This window comes from Ascaphus truei, chromosome 11, assembly GCF_040206685.1.
Source record: "Ascaphus truei isolate aAscTru1 chromosome 11, aAscTru1.hap1, whole genome shotgun sequence".
Lineage (NCBI taxonomy): Eukaryota > Metazoa > Chordata > Amphibia > Anura > Ascaphidae > Ascaphus > Ascaphus truei.
Window position 1 is genome coordinate 15,492,971 of NC_134493.1, and position 23,759 is coordinate 15,516,729.

Genomic DNA, 23,759 nt, shown 5'->3' on the forward strand with positions numbered 1-23,759 from the left:
ACAGATGTTATCATTTCTCACCTCCAGTCCCCATAGGGTCTATTTAAAGTTTCCTGGTGCAAAACTTGGACTAGAAAACTGATCAAACTTAACTAAGGAAAATATATTCCCTTTGAAATCAACCGAATTTCCTGCTTTAATAAATCTGGAGGAGTATTGTTGCCCCAGTTTTGCAGCAAGGATAATTTAATAATGTGAACTCTTGCTGCACAGAAGGTCTCCCATTTTAGTTGTGGTTATTCACGTTGGGTTAGTAGACAGCAATGGTTGACAACTAACAAAAGCAAGATTTTTGGTAGTGTGAGGAATTTCAGACTGTTACAAATTGAATTGAACTTTCCCTAAAAGCATATGGATAAGAGTAGTAGTAATATAGAATATAGTATATTCAGATACACAAGGGGTAATTTACTAAAGTTTCTATGATTAATCTAGTGCTAGTTTTGCAGCTTAAAGACCAGTAAATAACCCATGTTGCCCTTTAATAGTACTTAATATTTATTTTCAGTTTATGAAAATGCTCCCTCAAAAACACACAATCACTTTTAGGCTTAGAAACTTAAATTAGGTTTACCATTTGTTTTCATACAGAAATAATGGTAACATACAGTATATTTTACATACTGTATCTACCCTTAAACATTAGTGCTAAATATTTAGTAAATTCACTGGTCATCTCTTTTCCACCACATTCACAGAATATAAAGGGGTACATCCTTAGGAGGCCGTTCATTTTGACCAAATAACGTGAGGTTCGTGAAATAGAAATCAGACATTATTTTTCTTATTATTAACAGTAGAGACGGGCGAAACTGTCCGAATCCGTTTCCCGGAATTTCCCGGGCTTTCCATTCAAAATCTGTTCCGCGGTGTAAAATCCGTCAACCGATTATTCCAGTTTCAACCCGCGTGGATTAATCCAAAAACTGTCATTGGATACAATCCGCACGGATTGTTAGAATCTAATCCGCGGATTCAGCAATCTGTTGTAAGATATTTTTAAATCCTCCAACGGCTTGCAGAATCCAGGAATTGAACTGTCAGGGATGAAAAAAAAATCCAGAATGACGAATTGTCCTTTTTGGGACCGATTCATTGAAATCCGCAGACCAAAGGAACCACCCAAACCGAGGTGGATCCAAATCCGCAAAAAAAAATTGCCCATCTCCAATTGACAGGTATCCTCATATTGAGAAATGTATCATTTTTCACATTAACTTTTTCACTTAATTATATGGTATATGGTAATAACTGCATAAAGTATGGTTGTACAATAATGTATAAGCATACATACCTCAACACTATTAATCATATATCATTTGTATTAATGTACAATTAAAATAAAAGGACATGCTTCATTTATTTTAATTGTACAGGAATAAAAATGAAATATTAACTTATATTGTTGAGGTATGTATGGATATACATTATTGTACACCCATACTTTATACATTCGTTAATATATAATATACCATATTAGTTCACACAAACATATTACTGCAATCCCTAAAAACCATAATATAGTTTATGATGTGTTTCAGACATTGATATGATCCTTAATATATATCTTTGTATGACACATGTAAACACACAGATACCCAACAAGCTCTGAGAAACCCCAAACATTACCACATAATACATATAAGTATATAAGTGTCAAAAGGAGTGCTAGTGGGCATGGCTAAATGTATACAGCAAAAACAAACAACGATGCCCAAAGCTACTTCAAATGTGACAAAAATACACAGTGCAATACCTATATATTCTATTGAAAAGGGGTCATGGGACATATGGGGCATATGACACATATAAAACTTGAAAGGGTTAAGTCCTATACTCATAGCATAGTTTTTAGGCAATTCCAAGAAATAACTCAATGATAATCAGAGTCTGGATGTGAGAAAGGGGCTTTTGGAAGGTGCTAAATATGGTAGTGTTATTATCATGCGCTAACATGAACGGAGGTCTGGGGATCTCTGGTGTTATGCAAATGCTATGGTAATGAGCAGTTTACCTATGTGTAAGCCTAATGTCCATTTAAATGTATCTATCCGTTATTTTTACGGAAAATGCCAGGACGTCATTGCGCTAAGCACCTTTGGGAATATGCGTTACGGATATGGATACGTTAAATTGACATTAACGTAACGTTAAAAAATTAGGCACCTGAAGATCTACGTCTAAGAACTCAACATAAAAATATTATTTCACCTTCAGATGTGCGTTAACAAATCCTTCTATTGATCTGAATTATTTCTGCATGTTATCTGCACTGATTGAGGTGTTTGCATCAACTCTGTATTTTATTTTGTCTGAAAATATGTATTCAAAATACCTGGTGCCAGAAATGTAACCCTCAAAGGAACAAAATGAGGGAGATTTAGGAGTTTTTAAACTAAAAATATCACTTTAATGGAAAAGTGCAGATTTTTATCAATGGGACTTTATTGAAGTGTAAGACACTGGTGCAAAATCAGTGAGACTGACTCCAGATCAGTGAGATTTGACATATCGCAGGTGTATAACTGTTAGAATTTTTTTTTGTAAGCTTTTACACCAAGACAATATAATTTATATATTTAGTGAAAGCCCTAATATAGAAACACCAATTAAAAATATAATGTTATCCTCAAAAATGTCACCTGCTGTTTTTAAGAATCAGTACAGATGTAGCAGACAATATTACCCCTGTTAATGTGTAATAAGACTCAACATAATGTGTGTTAACCAATATTTTCACCAGGGCTACTGTTAAATAACGCACAAAATGGGGGTTGTTATTTCTGCTTGATCTGTAAATAAAATAAATATATGTATAACATTTTAAAGAAACCCATAGCTAATAAGAGGCTTTTGGAAGTCACTAAAAGAGCAAACAAATGTTTAAAAATAGTGGGCCTCCGGGACTTCTGAAAGTGTGAATACTTTGATTTGCAAGTCACATACTGTTTAATTACACAAAGACTATCAAGATCTACAAATGATTACTCAATAAAACAAAGAGAATGGAATATTAACGTGAAAATGCAGGTAATCCCGTTCATGTAAAAAGTACACATTCAATATTAAACAGGCACGTTTTGTTTAAAAATGGAGCTTGATAGACTAATCGACTGAATATAATACCAATTCAAATTATAATTGTAGCTGAAGATGGTGTGTAAGCCTTTTCGTCCATAAAAACATCTCTGCTTCAGCAATGTACTTTACTCACACACTTGATAACTGTCCCCTGCAATCACAGTAGTTTGAAAGCTTATCAGAAAAGACTCCTGTAAAGTAAGCTGTGCAATATCTCCATACAAGTTTTAATGAGGCTAGAACACATAGCAGGGATAGACAGCAGTGTGTGTATCACTGGCTAACCACATAGGAAGCTTCTCCTGTTTTACTCTGGTTTTCTTAGTAGAAAGGGGGGAAAAAAAGAGAAAACGTACTATGTTGCTGACCAACAACAACAACAACGCAAAAGATATCATAACAGACACTTGGTCCCAGCTGGGCAGTGCCATTAATTGCTGAAATCACACGGTTGTCTGTGATGCAGCTTTCTCATTCAATCGCTCTCTCGCTCTCTCTCTCTCTGCTTCTTTTTTTTTACTAGCTCGCTCGATCTCTCCCTCTTTCTCTCTCTCTCTCTCTCTATTTCTCTCCTCCCTCCCTAGGGATTTTAAAAATGCAGTATTTGAATTTTGGTGAGTGGTAAAGCCTCTGCCCTAGGACCCATTTGACAAATGAGAAGCCGTGCAGCATCAGCACCAGCTTCAGTGAGTCAATCTCTCTCTCTCCCTCTGCTAGTCAGCAAGCTCATGTTGGAAGACGCTGAGCCTCAGCTCTTCACTGTCATTGAGGAAGTTACATTGACTCATCATTAGGCAGCGGGCTTTGGCTAAATCCCTCTCTCTCTCTCTCTCTCTCTCTCTCTCTGTGTGTCTTTTTGGTACTATTCTCTCCAGTTTAAACGGTTTCACTTGTAATTTGCCTTGTTGCCTTAGCTGACAAATGAACACAGATTTCCAGCAGTAGGACAGCAAAGGAGAAAAGGACTTTTTTTGGGGGGGGAGAGGACGGGTACTTTAAAAACCCACAACTAAAAAAAAAAAAAGATTAAAATCCTGCTGACACGCCAGGACAAACGTGCTTGCATGTTAGCCCCTTCACTTGTTCTACGTCGACTCCAGAGCAACACCATGCAGCATCCCCTGACGGGTGCAACCTGCGTGGCACTGCCGAATGTGGGCATGTGTCCCCAGCTCTCCTGTGCCTTGACTTTTATGTACTTGCAGCAGGTAAGTTTCTCCTTCCATTGCTCTCTTCATTTTGCTGCTTCACCTCTTTATGTGTCTCAGAACTTTATCACCAGTTTATGCATGTATGTCAAGGGCAACAATTCCAGTTTTGATCCATCAAAAGCCTGTTTTTTTTTCTTCTTCTTCTTTGATTAACCAGGGTTTCTATCAGGAGGAGGGGACAGGGAGCAGAGTAGCATAGATGTCTGATAATAGAATGCGGAATGTGTTATAGGTTGGGATGTGAGGATGTAAATCAGTTGTCATCAGTATTGGAATACTACTAATGCATTGATGCTAATGTCTGGAAACCATGCATCCTATTTCTACCCCTGCTAAGAAAAAAGATAATCTGTATATTAAAGATGTTTGCAATCATGAAAAAAAAGCATATTTTGTTTCATTTTGGTAGGCAATATTGCATCTTCGTGTATTTCACACATGCAATTATGTTGAGATATTGTGTGCTGTAGCCACGTTGGAATGTTTATTTAATCGTTTTAGAAGACATGCCAATAATGCCCTTTAATGACATGTAAATGTGTCCTTTTGTAAAACTGAAAGCTTACTATTAAACCTAATAACCCAATAAAAAAGAGAATGTGATTTTCCCTTCAAACATGGTGTTGGTTTAACATGAAATTAAAATATTTTAAGTTAAACCAGGGGAATTAGGTTTCCTATTTTAAATGCAGCTGTCTAAAGGAATTAACTGCATCAAGTATGTTGGTCTGCTTGATTCACAGTTGTAGCCTTGTATAAATGTCCTAGAATTAATCTTGCAAGGGGTGTCTTTTTTCTAATCTCCCTGAATCTTGGCTGTATTCATTTCTTCACCTGTGACTTAAAAGACTTTACAAGGGCATTCTTTGTGCATAGAGCTTTGCACAGTTTAATAAACATCATAAATAATTTACCTTTTCTACTAAATCATGGTTACTGTGAAAGACTGTGGCACATTATTTACAGACACATACATACAAACAAAAACAGGAGATATGTGATATATGTATACCTATAGTTTTATCTATATTTATTGTACTGTATGTGTGTGTGTGTGTGTGTGTGTGTGTGTGTGTGTGTGTGTGTGTGTGTACACACTCACACACACACACACACACACACACACATATAGTATCTAGCAAAATTACTTTGTTGCCGCATTTCTAATTATTCTAGCTAATCATAATGTGCTTATAATATTGAAATATCATATTTCAGTTTAGTTGCATGAGAGCGAGCTTTAGAGTTACATAATAGAAAACTTGACTGTATTTTACAAATCTTCATTTCACATTGCAATGTTTTGTTTCCTTTCTTTGTTCCTAATTCCTTGTTTTTGTTTACGTGTCTTTACGAAGATAGGTTGTGTTCAAAGTCTACAATATTCATTTTTTCTTTTCTTTTCCGTTATTGTATGTATGCCTCACAACTATATCATGTGGCACAAGATGAATGGAAGAAGTCAAAATAAACATGCCTAACCACATCATTTAAAAAAATAGGACTTTTTTTTAGTCATTTCACATATGAAATTTCTCCTGACATATTTATAAAAAAAAAAAAGTAAAAATAAAAAATAATAATACTTGGCATTAACCTCGGCACTATTGTTTAAAAAAATAAAAGGTTTATATACTATATATTCTTCTGTTATGGTGATTGCTCATGTAATTATATTAGAAATGGTAGATTTTCTGTTTTATTTGTTACTAGTAACTTTGCCTTAGTTGACCAGATGCCCTGGGATAACCTGGATTTCCTATTTACAAAGGAGGGCAATAGAGCAAACAAGAAGTGCAGCCCTGTCTCTGTGGCCCATGGGTTTGACGCTACTTTAACATACTCTAATATATGCATACTAAAAGATTTATGTGTACATAGATTGTGAGTGTGTTTTTAGGGGGGGAGGGGAGGGAAAGAAGTTCATGTGTTTGCATTCAGAATCTGAATTTGCATTTGATAAATGTTGAATACATCAACTTCCATAGATTGTGTTTTTAATTACCTCCTTCCTAATAGCCGGCTGTCCTTTTACTTTCTGAATAAATCTTTCATTGGTTTAATCCGCTCTGCAGCTCATCCTGTAATGTTTTTATTAGCTGGCTGTTTTGTTTGGTGCAAGACTTTCTCTTCTGTTTAATCTGGTTATCCATCTCCTTTTGCCTATTAATAATTTGCGCATTAGGCAACACATTTAAAAAAATAAATGGGTTTCCAGGTGAGAGGTCAGTGTGGCCACATACACAGGGAGCAGAAGATTACATGAAAACACAATTGGGTTGATGTTAATCTTTTTGCATGATCTGTAGCAATAACTACAGTACATTTAAATGCATACCATTTAGCAGTTGGGATTCAGAGTAAAGTGCATGAAAAAATCTAAAAAAAAAACAGTTAATTCTTTTAAACCAAAACCTTATAAAGAGTGAGAAGTGATTCAAATGTACTTAAAATGGTTCTTTTTCATGAATTTATTACGTCCGTTTTAACACCCCTAAATCAACCCATGCATAGAACATGTATCTAGGCATTAGATCATTTCCAAAAATAGTATTTGATTCCTGTGGAATTTGAGTGTTCTGGAAGAAAACACTTTTTGTAAAGGGGTAGAGTGCAGTATAGTCTACCTCTGCTTGCTGTGAACATACTGTATCTCATCTCTCAGACATACAGTATGCAGTGCTTTTAACTGCGAGCTTTGGAAATGCATTTACTGGTTTGCCTTAGATCTGTGTTGTAGTGCTTGACTGCTTTGTCCTGTCTCATTAAACAAAACAAAAAAGCGTTACTTATAACTTTTAACTCCTGTTACACACAGTGTATACTTCTTTATCATTGTTTTTATTCTTAAAGAAAATATTGTAAATAAGTTACTCCCTATTGTTGTATAACATATATGTACCCACTGAAAGTACATCATTATCATTATTGTTTATTTACTGTATGATAGAACAAGTAAAATACCCTTTAAATGTCAATGGTCTCTCTAATATGTTATGAATGCACTGACATCTGCAAAGGACAAATTATTCACAATAGTTTTGTTAAGACATTAACCAACTCTTGAAATTTGTTTTCAATGAATGACGCAGATATTGCAGTGTATTTGATTTTGCACTGGTGCAGTGACAATGCAGAATCTTTTTGCCGTGCACTGGTCATGCACTACAGTTTATAAACTCATTTATTCTAAATTAGCACATTTTCCATGAACCACAATCACCTTTTCTACAATATCTAACGTAAAAGTCGATTTGTTTTTAAAGAAAACTTTTCTGTTTTATTTACTAGCACAGAAACAATGCTGGCTGCTGATATTGGCTGAAATAGGCAGTGTCAACAAGCTTAGTATGAACTATTATGAAATAGAGTAAGCTGTTAATTTCCACAAAGCAAATTTAAAATCTACAGTACATTGACTGGGAAACTTATTTGAAGCCTAACATGACAGAATAAACATAAAGAGATATCTTTTTACAAGTCTTCTGGCTACCAAACTGGTGAGAAATACTGCACAAAATATATCCAATAAAACGTGTTGTATTAAAAGCAATTCAACTTTTTCTTTTGATAAATCTAGTGCAATTTATTTGTACCAGTTTTCCCACCAGGAGACTTTGATTCACAGTTTCACAATGTTATCTTTGTTATCTCCATTTCTGAAGAGTCAAATAAGTTATCAATATGGAAATACAAGACTTTTATCGTCATATTTGCTTCTATGAAAATTGCTCCCAACAATGAATGCCTCTCTAAAACACGTTTCATACTGAAAACCTCACATTGGTGCAAGAATTTGTGTTATTTTTTCTACAAACTATGATTCCAACATTTTAATCTTTTGATTATTTTTTTTCGGCACCCCTTCAAAATTAATGGGGAATTCATTTTCCATAATTAGTTTTTTTTTAAAAGGTGAAGCTTGGAATTCCCCCAATAGTCATCAATATTAACAATCAGTATATGATGAATTTTATATGAAATAAACTATTACAAACCTATGTATTTTTTTGCACAATAAAGACAAAAACTCAGAAAACATGCATCTAACAGATTTTTAAATATGTACTAAAAAAAACACCAGCAAAACACATTTCCTCTTCTGATTTAACTCATCTTTATAAATGTTTCAATTTTTTTCATTCTGCTTTATATAAATTTTGTAGACAGGATTTGAAGGACCATCTGCGCACATACATTATGATATGTTATCTTTCAGTGGACCATGACCTTGTCAACATGTTAGAATTGTTAATTTGTGCCCCTCACTTAATGATGATGCATGAAGTTTATTTTACGAAATGAAGTGATCTGTAGAGAGGAGTGGGGGGGGGGGGGGTAATTAATCTGAAATGGAGCCATTTCTCACCATGGACATACCCAGATCGAAAACCATTGAACTAAAACATCGAGATCAACTTTTTTCCCTCTTTAATTAGAGAGTATCCTACATTACAGAGTTAATCGTGGCTGAAACCGGCCAATCTTCAGTACATATACGAAAGAAAATTGGCATTTGGAAAGCGCTGGCGATGCAAGTTTTGGTATTAGATGCTTAGGCCATAGCCCCAGGGAAGGTAAAGTAGTATTAGAGCTGTTATTGTGTTTCTTGCACTATGCATCAGTTGATTAGTTTATCAGTGTCCTTTTATGGCTTAATTTGCTGCTGAATTGTTGAGGAGCTTTTCAAATTCACAGACTCAACAGTGCAAATAAGTCAAAGACTACCAAATGTTAGTATTATAATATAATAATATTACTAGTCGTATATTATTTAGAAATACTATAATACATGTGTTGCCCTTTTCATTCATTGTGGGATGATTAGGATAATTGTACTTAACCTGTTTGTTTAATAAGTGATGGACTGTATTACAATATAATACAAATTAGGTGCCTTTAACAGTGGGGGTGTTACAAGGCAATGGTTCATTTAAAACTAAAACATATTTGGCACCATTTTCATTCCAAATTACATTTAATATGTTTAAACATCCCATAGTGTTTTGTAAAAAAAACACAACAAATTCCTTATCAATAAATTTAAAAACCAGCCAGGTGGAAAAGTAATTTCTGAAGTATTGCAGGCTTCTTTAATAGACACTTTGGGGAAAATAATTGTAATCCTGTATTAAAAGGAGGAAATATTCCTATCCCCATATCTTAAACTTGTTAAATAACATTAGTTTTCATAAAACTGTACCTTTAAATATCGAATGTAAGGTTAAAACACCATTTGTCGTCTTTAAAGATTGATGTAAAAGTTGAAAAAAAAAGTTTTGTACTTTCCAGTGCACTCTTATGGATTAGGCTCTTTAAAATGCTTAGAGCTATGTAGTTACACTGGAAATATGCAATGATTTTATATATATATATATATATATATATATATATATATATATATAGTATTTTAAGCTGTTTCCATATTAAAGTCTGACCATATTGTGTCATACAGATGTAGCCGTTATTGCTCCGCTCTGCGGGATGTAGCGGAAGCAGACACCATTGTAAATGAATTAGCCTTGCATGAAGTAAGGGGCGTGGCTAACACATCATTGCACCTGCTGGTGCACGCGAGCAGGTGAAAAACCATCTGCTACATCTGTACTGTATGTAACTAGCCATGGGACTGTGCTGACAAGTTATCATCTGCTAACCTATACAAGTTAGCCTGCTTTTTCATTGCCATTTTCACGTGAGACATTCCAATCACTGCCTACATGAGCAAGAAGTTACTAATGCTCACTCGCCATCTGTCTTTCTTACAGCTGGCCCTTGAATAATTGGCCTGTAGCTGATGGACCAGAATATTTCTTAGCATCTTTTGATTCCTTTAACCAGCCTTGGTTCCCCGTGTGGAAACATAATTCTTCTAAGAAAACAATGTGCTGTTGATAAATTATATTTTGTCAAACTAAAACACATCATATGCATTATTAAAAATACTGGTAGACTGATATATTTTCACCAGAGGGGGCAGCATGGCACTCTTAGCAAATATACTATTCTGAAGGAAAAGAGAGAAAAAAATGTGGGTGTAACTGGGACATCTGGAGATACCTTAAATGTCATAAGAGTAATGTCCCTGTGTGTTTTGATGTTTTAATTACGAAGATAACATTAGGCTAGAATTGTATTTGCTTTGTTCATGATTTTAACCATTGCTTGTAACAGTTGAAACTCTTAACTAGTAGTGAAAAAGGATTCCTAGTTGTTAACCCACTCGTACTTTGGCCATGGAAACCTTTGCTGGCCTACTCAATTGCTGAAGGGATCTGCAACATATTGCTAGGGAAAGCAGAGAATGAAAGGTCTTTAAGTGCTTAAGACTTTGGGTGCTGGATAGGCCGCCTACACGAGGGTGCCACAGCCCCTGCGGCACATTGCAATCACTTGATCGCAGAACCACTGAATCTGGGTAGTGGAAGAGGAAGAATCCACCTCTGCAATCTCCTTGTGTGGTAGATTGTGTCCATAACTCAATAGGAGCACAGAATCCGATCTCTTCTTGAAAACAAGCAGTTTAAGGCCATCACATGGCCATTACATCATGGGGCCCCTGGAGTACCCGACTTAGTGACCATGACTTAGTGTCTATGTGTTATGGCACCCAAGGGGTTAAGGTAATAATCACCAATGAATCTATCAGCTGATAGGCAGAGATGTACAAATACTGTACACCACAAGTCAGTCATGGTGTTCCAAGTCAATTGTTTTTATGCGTGGATTTAGCAAAAAGTAAAAAGATGCCAATTTTCTGTGACTGATACTGCACTTATAGAGGCATTACTGAATGTAAGATCAAAAATCCTTCATTGTTTTCCAGGGAGTGCACCTATATATTTATGATATACAGCAATATGCCAATTGATTGTACATTTTATGACTCGTCCAAAAGCATTATGATTTATCATGTACTGTATTATATTCTCACCACATATAGATAAGGATCATTTTACTTTAAGGTAGTTTATGTATTGCTTCTGTTTACATTTTCAATGCACAGGTTCTGTCTGCCACATAATATACCTGATTACATTCCATTGCATTGTCCCTTGTTTTAAACCGTGGCAAAATCTTGCTGGCTTTGTAGGTGAAGAAAAAAAGTGACAATGGCTTTTTGCTGCAAAGTATATCACTTTGCATTAAGAGCCGTAATGACATTAGAGAAGCTGAACCTTTCCATATGAAAAGATCCCTAAAGGTCTGCAGCCTTTTCAAGGCATCGGTGAAATTGATTTATCAGTTTGAAATTGAAGTATTTAATGCATTGTGCTCTCCTGAGGAAATCATGTCATTCCTGTGCTAGCATCTCTCATTTATCTCCTGACTAGACCAATGCACAATCATTTGCTTCCTTTGCATTGTGTTCGCCTTCCCCCAAAATTGCAACAGGACAGTCTTTAGATAGCCATCTAGCACTTCTCTTTAGAAACCCGAACTGAATGGATCTTGTAATGCATGATATTGCACATGCAATACAGAGAGATATTTCATGCAGGCTGTCCTCGTGCTTTCAGGGAAAAACAAAAGAACCAAACGGAACATTCATCAATAGTAGCAAAAAATAAAGGATATTTCATCACAGATACATCATATAAGTGCCATAGATTGCCAGTGTTTCCTTCTCCTTATCCCTGAGAAAGGTGCATGGCGATCGCAATGCTGGCAACCTGTGTCACTTATGAGATGTATTTTTGAATAAATATCCTTATTGTCTATTTATGGATGTGCCCTTTGATCCTTTTGTTTTACTGTGATTATTATAGTGTCTTTAAGAGATATACAGATGTAGCAAGATGCTGTTTTCAGCATCGGGGCAAGACGTGGGAGGGACCGCAACTGCCCTAGTGCTGGAGGAATATCGCAGCGGGGCATCAAATCCGGAAGCATGAACCACCCGCAGCAATATTGGGGCAGCGCTGTCTCTGCAGCTGCAACTTTAGGCTGCAATAATACTAATGAACTGCGATGCGCGCGCATCTGTGATGTCACATTCTGCGCGTGTGACTGCAGGGGAGACAAGGCTGACATCTGTACTGTACTTGGCCGTCACACTGAAAACAAATTGACAAATCTCTTCAACTGTCTCCTGCATTGCAGTAGGACGTGGCGCACCGTCGCCATAGGTATAAACACTTTGTTGGGATTTATACTCTTTGTTTTGGTGCTGTGCGGTGTTGCTCCTGGCGAAGCTGCAGGCATTTTTTGGTATAATCATGACCTTAGACTGAGTCCCCAGTGTATGCTGCTGCGCGAGCTATGGCGCCCTCAAGGCACATGCCTCTATGCGGAAGGCCCCAGTTGGTTTCTGTGCGTGCGCGCACAAGCAACGATGCGTGACCCCCTTGGCAAAAAGACAAGATTTTTGTCTTTTGGCACGGAGGCCGAGCATTGGCCACGTCACGACGTGTGTCATCATGGCCATGCCACCACCACGCCCCCCCCCTTGTATTTCCCCCTGCAGCTCGGGCTCAGACCGCACCCATACACGCACTGGCAGGCCGCCATACGCGCATGCAGGAGCTGACACTGGGGCCGTAGCCTTAGGCTAGGTCCCCAGTATATACGCTATGGCGTGCGCTGAAGGAACAAGAGCCGCCCGTCAACGGGGCCCGGCCCACTAGCTGCCTTGACGCACACTTTGCCGCCGCGTTGCTCGACTAGATTTTCTGAAAGCAAGAAAATTGTCTTTAGAGCTGGCGATGGAACGCTGTCCTCACCCCCGGCGGTTCAGCCAATGAGGGTGAACCAGCTGGGTGACGTCGTGACCGCGCCCCCGCCACGCCCCCTCATCACATTCTCCTGCAGCTCAGCCACAGATCAGAGATCGCGGTTTACACAGCTGCACGCATTGCCAGCCTACCAGGCGCGCGCACTGCAGACGACACTGGGGGAGTAGCCTTAAGCATTTGCAGCTGCAGCCCCAGAGACAGAACGTCTTAATACATCTGTAGCAGGCCGAGTACTATGAGTTCCCGGGACCTTCTTTCTTATCTATTTTTCTTTACTTTTTTTTGTGAGACTGCACGTGCATTAAGGTACCTTCTTTTTGTACTTGCAGCTTCCTAGGGGTTATCAAGCAAACACACTAGATATGTTTTGTTCTATATTTTGTTATTGTTGCTGTTTACATGATGAGAATACAAAATGTCATATATTTGGTTAATTTTTGAATAACAATATTTTTGCACTAAAAGACACCACAGACTTTTAATAATCTTGCCCAAAGCATTTTAACGAATAGTCTAGGAGTTATCTTTCTACTAGAAATACATCATACTTCTAATTACCAAGTTCTATAAATATCTCAGTCATGAGTTTGACATGAAATGTATAATTTGCAGTATAGTTTGTTGCTCATTTAGTTTTAACACCACAAATACATTAGATGATTTTGTTTATAGAAATAAATATAACTACCAAAGTATTAAAATACAGCATTTGTCCTTAGTGTACAGTGTGAAGGTTCCCTAAATGAAAAGGATAATTATATTATGATATATGCAGCAGTTGTTGGAACACACTGATTTGCTCTGCAGACTCTTCTACCCAAGATCAGGTGAAAGTTGTATAACTTTACACAGAAACACATAATGAGCCAGCGACCCTTATTATCTGTTCCAGTTTGAACACTTCTCTATCTCAGTTGTAACATAACTGCACAGCTCAATTAATGCTCCATGGTAGGAGGAAAAAAATGGTCTCTCTCTTGTCAGAAGCTAAGTTATTTACTTTCAAAGGCTGACAGAATAGCACTGCAGGGGCTTCATTTATTTCCATTCAGAGCGTCCTCATTGGGTAATACAGAGAGACTCCTGCATGCATTTTGGGTTTATTCCTATAATCTTTATTATTCTCTTAAACTAAAGTGTTTATTTAACACTTTAAGTTTAGAAGACCTGTTAAACAGTGCAGAACTCTGGCAGTGATATTTGCTATTGTAGGAAAAATTGCAATATCCCTGCAACATCCACGGTATTATTTGATTGGCAGAATTTAGACAACCTTGTTGTCTAATTAATATAGTCTTAACATACTGGAAATAGGTATCAAGCACTTATGTTCTCACAAATTTATTTATTATGCCTTGTAGTCTTATTTCCATATCCTAATATCCACAGGCTACGGCTTTACAAAACATACACATAAAAGGTTTGGCAATGATCTTTATTAAGTATTTTTTTAAGTTTAGTTTCAGAAAAATAATTTGTTTAAAAAATACATTTTGTGAAGACTTATCAACATAGCAAATTATGCAGATGATGGGAATTAGTGCCATTCTTATGAATGATGATTATATTTTTAGATACAAGTCGACAAGTGAAACAATAGTATGCCACACTGGTTCCTTGCAGAAATGCTGGAGGAGTGACTCAGTGTACAAAAGCATTAGCTCTGAAAACAATGGCAGTGACTTTGAAGCAGGGTAACCTGCTGACTGGTGTCACCTCCCTGTAACCTTAGACAAGTCACTCTATCTCCCTGTGCCTCAGGCACCAAAAAATGGATTGTAAGCTCTAAAGGGCAAGGAACACTTCTATGTACAGCACTGCCTACACTGTTGCAGTACTACGCTATACAACAAAAACAATGATATTTATATGACATATAGTAGCAATGAGTGTGAATAAGTACTGTTTTCTGCATGCAATCCTTATTCATACAAATGTTATCAATGGCTTGAAAAAACGGTGATGATCCCCGGAACGGATGCTCTAAATCTAACAGATAGGAAATATATAAGCACTTAATGCAGTATATCACTGCTGATCCAATGTAGGGTACAATGCAAAGCTGACTCTATATAGATAAACACAGAGCCCATGTATATGTGGACAATAATAACACAGGAGGGGTGTGAATATAGCAGGGAAAGTATCTGCACTGGAGCGCTCACTGACAAGTGAGACGCCCGGCAGAGAACAAACCCACAAGCCCCGCTACCCCCAATGAACCTGATGTCACACACTGGCTCTGATGCTGACAGATAAAGAATTACTCACAGCTCTGGTGCAATGTCGGAATTGATGACAGCTAATTGCCGGTATCCGATGAAGCGTGCGCCAGCAAGGTAAGGTAACAAAAAATAGCAAGAGGAGCGGTGCACTGATAGCCATTCAGGGAAAGACTGAACGCAATCTTGAACTAACGAAATGTATTCGAAGTCGGAAAAACACGTCTCCAAAGCAAATCTCTTACGCGTTTCGTACCACGCAGGGTACTGTATCCTTTGTGGTACGAAATGCGTTAGCGTTTTGCTTTGGAGATGTGTTTTTCTGACATTGAATACATTTCGTTTTTTCAAGTTTGCGTTCAGTCTTTCCCTGACCGGCGAGCAGTTCACCACTCCTCTTGCTATTTTTCGTTATCAATGGCTTGAATTGCTATCAATCATGAATGGCTTTTTATATATAACGAATATGTGGTGGCTGCTATTGTACCTACAAACACCTTCTTGGTGGGAAATCCATAACCCAATATTTTTCAATGGCTCCACTGAACAAACATGACATGCCCTCAGAGTCATAGGGGAACTCTTGTTATTCGTGATCTTCTAAAGTGCTAGCTACATCTGTAGCTTTAGAATTCTAATTGGTAGTGACTATTGATAAGCCTAAATGAAAACACACTGGTCTCTATTCAGAATGCTGGAGAAGAGTACAGCTCCATTTAGTCAATGAGATTAAAATGTTATCTAGGACATTCTCGTGTGCAAAGCGAAATCCTCCCTTCACCAAAACAATGTTCCCCTCCTCCCTGAAACTCCCTCCTTTGTCCTCCAAAAGTCTCTTCCGCCTTCCTTTTCCTACTAAGGCTGAGGACCCTCACTGCACTGGGATCTCCGGTCTGTAGTGAACTTTTTCGGTGCAGGGGGGGCGTGGCCAAAATGGGTCGGGGGCGTGGCTATTGAGTCCGGGGAGTGGATTGGAGGAGGTTGTGGGTCTGCAGGAGAGGGGTGGGGTGGGTCAGGGAGGAGAGGGGTGGGGGGGGGGTGATACAAGGGGGCAGATTGATTTGGCTGTAAAGTGCTGTAATGTCCCCCCTCGGGCTGTGCAAAACACACACAACACACACAAAACACACAACACACAACACACACAACACATACACAAACAACACATACACACACACACACAAACATATACATATATACACATACATACACACACATACATACACACACTTCCCCCCCTACCTTTTGGAGGTGGGGGATGCTCTGACAGCTCCAGTCCCCGGTGCTGATAGGCTCACCAGCGCACCACGTGACGTGTCACTGTTTGGGATCACAATCCTCTTGCATCCCCTGGCGGCTGACGCGTCACAGCGCTAAGTGAGCCTTGCAGTGAGAAGGGACTGGGGCCGGCTCGGGAGGACATCATGTGCAGGTGAGGCTGCACGCCGCCGACCGCAGTGGGTCCTCAGCCTAAAGATCCTTCTTCATCCTTCAAAACGTTCTCCTCAGTCTAACCAATCTACCTCCTCTGTACTCCTTGCTCTAAAACTTCCTCCCTCATTCGAAACAACCCCTCTGAAATGAAGCACTGAGGTGGGAGTTAAGTAGAAGGGAGTTTTGAAGAAGGAAGTCTCGGAGCAGGGACGACTGCATTTTCCATGACACACGTCCTAAAATGGACACCATTTGAATAGGAAACATTATGCGGTTTAATTTCCCTTTTCTATTCCATTCCCTTCTTCTAGAAAGATTAATGTACGTACATTTTTGTACATTACATGCTATTTTTGATTTAAGCTAAAACCAGATTGTAATATTTTATTGAATGGGAATTCTAATTCACCACACAACCACTTCTCATTTTCCACGCAGGCATTTTGTTCCTGCAACATTAACTCCAAATTTAGTTTATATTATAATTGCAGTGGCTTCCTAATTTTGTAATATTGGTGTAATCACTGTAGCTTGAAGTAAATTGGCAGAGATACTTTCTAAAATCAGGTGTCCCAGAGACTCACACATATACGTACTTCATTTTTCAGATTCTTTTTAAAATACAGTCACTTATAAGAGTCTTTCTAATGCAAAATTGGTTCAAAACTGGATCAAGAATAACACCAAATTTAAGTAAGAAGGCAATACACAAAACTGCTTTGAAAGATATTGTTTTGTAGCAAGATAAATGCCTCTCTCTGAATACTATGTCGTAAAACAAATATATGGTAGGAAACTAGATACAACACACCTTATGGTCTGCATATAAAGGACATTTTGCTGTTAAATAATGTCTGACACCAGCCCTACTTGAATTGTTACACATGCAGGGGAAGTTGTTTGAAATAATTTCCTGTCGCTGTTTTTCAGCACTAGAGAACACATGAAAATTTTGCTTCTCAAGGTATTTCAATGAAATCCGGTTGCCTAGATTACAAATATACAGTATGAGCCCAAAAAGGAAAAGCAGGCACTGTTGAGAGGTGAAGAAGATGCAATGATTTATACTTTATGGTGGCAATCTGGAATTTGTACATGTAATAGGTATTCCAACATCATTAATAATTACAGATCTGTTTACTGAATAGCAGACAAAGGAGATTTTACATTTCGTATTGAAAGCTACATATGCAGTACATCTAATCTGAATATACTTGAATTTCTGCAACTGAATATCCTTTTAATACTGTTAAAAACCTTAGAGATTTTTTTTCTGGAAGTGTTTGACTTCAGGGCTGCTAAGAAAAAGGGCCAGAAAGTAGAAAGCTATTGGGAAGCTTCAAACACAGAGAATGATGGAGTACATTTCATAGCAGCCCATTCTAACCCCCCAAATCCCTGTTGTGTGGAAAGGCTTTCTAGCTAACACAGCAAATTCAGCCATTGCACAGCATAGTATTAATGATTTATACGCACCGCACCATTGCTTTTGTTCACTTGCAGGGCTGGGTTGTGTTAATAAACTAATTTCAGGAGAGAGGTTATCGGGTAACGTCATGCCAAGCATTGACTTTTATTCAATGCAGTGGATGCTGCCTTAATACATTTAGACAATGGAGCACTTTGCCACATTTTACAACACCAAGGAACCTAAGAATTTCCTATGAAGATCGAGAGAATGTGTTGACGAAATCTATTTCTGCTGTTTTCAGCCTGTTTGCTTCCAATTGTTACTGTATGTATATGATATTTGTGCAATAGAAGTTTGCATAGAAATGATCTGGCACTCTTTCGCCAGCATAAAAAATTATCCCATATAACGTCTCTTCCTCTTTTATACCAAACACATTTTCATAAATGTTGCTTTTTCGACAAATTTAAATTAAAAATCTAAAAAAAAAATCTGTGCAATGCAGTGGAAGCCAGAAAAGGAATGGGTTGTGTTAAAAAACACTTCCCATGTAGAAAGACCCTATTAATGGTGCACAACAGACTGGTCTGTTGTGCGCCATTAATAGGGTCTTTCTACATGGGAAGTGTTTTTTTAACACAACCCATTCCTTTTCTGGCATATTTCACTACCCTGGTAGCACACACACCCACACTACCATTATATTTATTCACAGTGGTTAGAGCGAGGTATATCCTTCTCTTTATCTACAATGCAGTGGAAGTCAGGGAAATATTGCATTTATGAAATAATCTGGTAAATTATATTAAACTCAGATTTACATTTTTGGACACCTCAGAAATGACTAGGGTGAAGTGCAGAACAATCTTTTTAAAAGTTAAAAATTGTATTTCATGTAACACATTCCAAGTTGTGTATTAAGACTGCATTATTGTTGTTTACATGCATTTTAAAATTTTGGTTGCTTATGAAAGGTTAATAATTTTCACAACTGTGAGAAATTAAGCAATTTTTGCTAAATTATTTGAAATTTTATGTAGGAATGTTACACCTGTGTTTTGTTTTCTGTGATGCAACAGAACCATGGAATTTGCCATTAATAATATTTCTGCGCATTGGATTAAGCTCCAATTTCATTAAGCAGTCTTCTGCCATAAATCCCTTCCTGGTGCTTGAAGACACCTGTCAGCCTATACAAGTCAATGGACTATAAGTAGACATGGGCATATCCACCCAAATCAGTTTCCCGAATTTTCGCTGATGTAACTCCAAAATCCGTTTCGCCGTGTAAAATCAGCAAACGGATTTATTTGGGCGGTTTCTATCTATGCGGATTCATCAAAAACCACGATTGGATTCAACCCGTGGATAGATTTGTAGAATCGAATCCGTGGATTCAGCAATCCTTTGGCGGGTTCTTAACAATCCGTCAACGGATTACTGAATCCACGGATTCGATTCTACAAATCCATCCACGGGTTGTGCAATGCGTGGCGTGTATTGGTAATAATAATACAAAAGCTGAAAAACGCGAATCGCCCTTTTTCATATTGATCCAGTGAAATCCGTGCACCAAAGGAACCGGCCGATCCGCTCCGGATCCAAATCCACCCCAAAAATGTGCCCACCTCTAACCATAAGGTGTTTTCCCTCTTAACATTGAATGTTGATATTTTTTATTTTGAATGTGTCCAATAAATAGATATCATCCCTTAAAGTTAGAGGGAAAAAAGATTTCAACAGCAACAAAGGAAAGGGTTCATTACAGTAAGGGCAGTTAAAATGTGGGATTCATTACCCATGGAGACTGTGATGGCAGATACAATAGATTTGTTCAAAAAAGTTTGGGCACATTTTTAGAAAGGAAAGGAATACAGGGATATACCAAATAAGTATACATGGGAAGGATTTTGATCCAGGGATTAATCTGATTGTCGTTATTTGGCATCAGAAAGGAATTTATTTTTGTCCCCTTATGAAACATCATTGGATCATTTTTCACAGTGGTATTTTGTATGTCTTCCCCTGGGTCAAAATACTGTCAATACAAATATAGGATAAGTATCAGTAATCGAAATGTATCATAGGTTGAACTTGATGGACTTTTTTCAAACTCATCTACTATGTAACTATGTAACTATGTAACAATATAACTATGTAGCGTGTGATAATTTTCCTCCACTTAACACAACATTTCCTGTTATAATACAGAATATCACAGAGTTTACATAGGATTTAATGGCAGTGTTGGTACAGAATATCATAATATATCCGACACCGAAGCCTCCTACATCTGCATGGGTAGATAACACCATTGCTGGGTATGATGTTTAAACTTAAGACAGTGAAGAGATGTACAGTAAGGGGCAGGAGTCATAAACTGTGTTATTTTCATCATCTTTTGGGACCATCTATGGGTTTTCTCAGTGTTGAATCGTACACACCAGAAACATATTATGCACAACATTCTGCTTTGTACACTTAGATGTTTTTTTTCTGGGCCTTCTGGGCCTACAAGAAAACACATTGTTTTGTTTCCTATTATCTTCCTATATTGTTGTGTACTAATGGGGACTAATACTAGACAGGTGTCCTTTAAAGAAGGCTTATGTTTATATTGTACCATTTTTATTTGTTTGTCCTCTATTATTCGGTTGCATGAGTGTCTCATTGTGTTTAATTATATCTATGAGGTGCAAGACAGCAGTCAACATCTGCTCCATTGTTTCCTAGGTTTACATATAGCTTTGATGGGTTATTAAGCAATCTATTTTTAAACAGAAAACAGCAGAGGAACAAACAGCTCATTTTATTTGATTCAACAAAAGGTGTATTAGTCTATCAAACATATCACTTTGTTCGACCAGTCAAACTGCTCAATATAAACAGAAAGCAATGTCATATTAGTTAAATAAGTTCACATGAAAAGGACACTGCCTGATCATGTAAGAGAACAAACGTCAAATGGCTAATGATAATGAAGAAATATTATACTTTCAAAATGCAATCTTGATTATCATGAAAACTGGCAATGATTGTTATGTTTAAATACAAGGATAAAAGACATGACTGACTATAATTCATGCACATTGTTTAGAAATGCCACCTTTTCAACTATTAGTCATTTCCATAATGTAATTTACCCTGTAAAATGTTACTTCTGTTGAAACATCAACATACAGTCTGTGGTATTTATTTTGCATTAATTAATTTGGTCAATCTTTTTTGAGAGCTGTTACCAACTAAATGATATTTAATGTGTTTATTGCATTCAATAATTAGTCACTGTCCTACAAACACAATTTAAGAACGCCCCATACTGACTTGACTTGAACACATGATAAAGGTAATTGTATTATTGTAATACTTTAGCAAGTTAACATGATAGGAGCTAAAGTAGTTCATTTCAATATTGAAAGTATCCCTTTAATAGTCCCCACTCAACCCCCCCCCCCAACAAAAACTCCATAATCAACAGTGACTTAAGGCTCAAAACAATTCTGATGCAAATCATTGGAAACAGGTGTCCCACACAATATACTGTGCACAATCTGTGCAGAAAGTGTTGTGCTAGCTTCATACTGCTGGGGCTATTCCAAAATTTCAATAAGTGAAAAGGACAGGTAGATTTCCTCTTGAATTGTATAAAAAGATAAGCAAAAAACAGTTGGTTTAACTTTCTTAAATTTAGGAGAAAAATCCTTGGACTATAAAATTAGAAATTCCAAAGACATTTCTCGTTTAAATTTTGAAAAAATATTCAAGTTTTTTGCTGCGTCTGTTAATTAATATTTCACTGTTATATAATTATGTATCTTTTCAGATTGTTCTTACAGCTCTAAAGTATTCAACATGCTGAGAAATAATGTCTTCCCACTTTCAGGGAAGCATTTAGTCCCATTTCAAGACAGCTTCAAAGTAATCAGACTATGGGCACGCAGAGTTTCAGGGCAACATTTAGTACTTTATAAGGAGTGTTAGCAAATAATATTCAAGTACACAGTTATAGTAGGAGAAAATTGAGTAATTCTATATTATACAATTTCCAGTAATATGTTATTTAACATATGCATGTTCTTGCATTTTTAGAGATCTATTTAATAAAGTCCCCAGGCTGCAAAACTGCGGCAAAACCCATGCAAAAAAGATCACCCAATTCAGCAAATAGCCTGCACAGTATCATCACTTAACAGTTGTTATTGCACCACAGCAATAAAGTGACTTAAACACTAATACATTTATGAACACAAATAATGATATAATGTGGTTTTGACCTTTCACTAGTCGCGAAGTAGTTTGTTGTGCAGTAGGTATAGAGAAGAAAGGAGTATTGCTCTATGTGGCAGAATAAGTGGTAACACTTGCTAACCTCCCACACAGCTTTAAATCAGGAGGGGGGGGGGGGGTTACTGCATTCTGTCACCAATTTAGAAAGTTGTCCCTTTAAATGTCACCTTCCAATCCATACTTTCTAAAGATTTCCAACAACTTCTGACAGCTGTTAATTTAAACTAGAACAATATCTAGCACTTTTCTAAAAGATATGTAATTATAGCTAACCTTTCAAATAAGGTATTGTGTTGCAATTTGCGATCGGCAAAGATATACTAATATACATTTCCAACAGTGTATTGTTGTTGTACTTTTCATGTCTTGGTCCAAATCATATTTTGTGTCAAACTGTTTACTAAACCAGGATTACATTGTTAATAGGAAACCGTCACCAGAAAATGATGAGTAATTTAATTAACACTAGTCAGAATATTTGACAATGTGACAAAACAACTGCAGTCTCTTTCCATTTAGAGATGTTCTCGGCTCTTCCTCCTACATTAGTCATACAGTATTACATCTATCCTCTACTTTCCTTCAACAGCCGCCCCAAATCAATCGTGTGATTGACAGAAATACCCAATGCTAATAGCACTTTCTTAAACACATACCATGTCAAAGGCAAAGTCTGTTACAGGAACACGTGTCAAAAATGCATTTTTGATGAAGTGACAGGGTGATGAATGGATTTGGCATAATTACTGTAAGGGCAAATCCAAAAGACCGGCTTTTTGGAGAGTGTAGAGTACTGTTTAGTGCTATCTATCACCATCCAACTTATATTATCAAAGATGCTGGACATAACTAATTCTCAAGGGATTGAGTAAGGGAGAGATCTTTAAACTGACCAAGATCCATTTAAAAAAAATCATTTGGTATGATGTAAGAACTCTACCCCAGGACAATAGAAGAGGAGCCACACCAAACTGCCACAATGTGTGTGTTGGCGGTTGCTCAGCAGTTACCTTAACTCTCAGGGTGCTGGAACTTCATGCAGACCAGCAACAGGACAGGTTTCATAAGTTACTGTAGGCACTTACACCCAAGTTTCCTCAAACATGAGATTTGTAGATAGAGAAGCTCTCTTCTTTCTTTACTGCCTAACACAGAGCTGGAACCTTCTCCCTGCAATTCTTAGCAGCTCCCCCAGGTCTCCTCCTTCGAGCTCCTGTTGTGAAGAACATACTCCCTACTGTGGCGGGATTTCTTTCGAGTGCAGTGTCTTAAGGGCCCTGTACTGGGAGACTTGCCCTAACATAGAAAGCAAGAAAAGTTGCTTACCCTTTTACAGGGCTGGGAGCCACGGAGATCCCCTGAGTGTGGGAAGAAAATG

The 23,759-nt window shown here is 37.5% G+C and overlaps 1 protein-coding gene across 8 annotated transcripts in view; it reads left to right on the forward strand.

Moving 5' to 3' along the window:
- Positions 1-3,649: 3,649 nt before the first annotated feature.
- RBFOX1 (RNA binding fox-1 homolog 1) overlaps positions 3,650-23,759 on the forward strand; it is a 658,912-nt gene continuing 638,802 nt past the window's right edge. For 3 of the 8 annotated variants that reach the window (XM_075565302.1, XM_075565301.1, XM_075565298.1), the window contains exon 1: positions 3,652-4,289. In XM_075565302.1, the coding sequence (XP_075421417.1) occupies positions 4,146-4,289 (144 nt within the window). In that variant the 5' untranslated portion in view covers positions 3,652-4,145. Of the gene's footprint in view, positions 4,290-23,759 lie in introns of all 8 variants that reach the window. The other 5 variants (XM_075565294.1, XM_075565297.1, XM_075565296.1 and 2 more) reach the window with 5 other exon arrangements.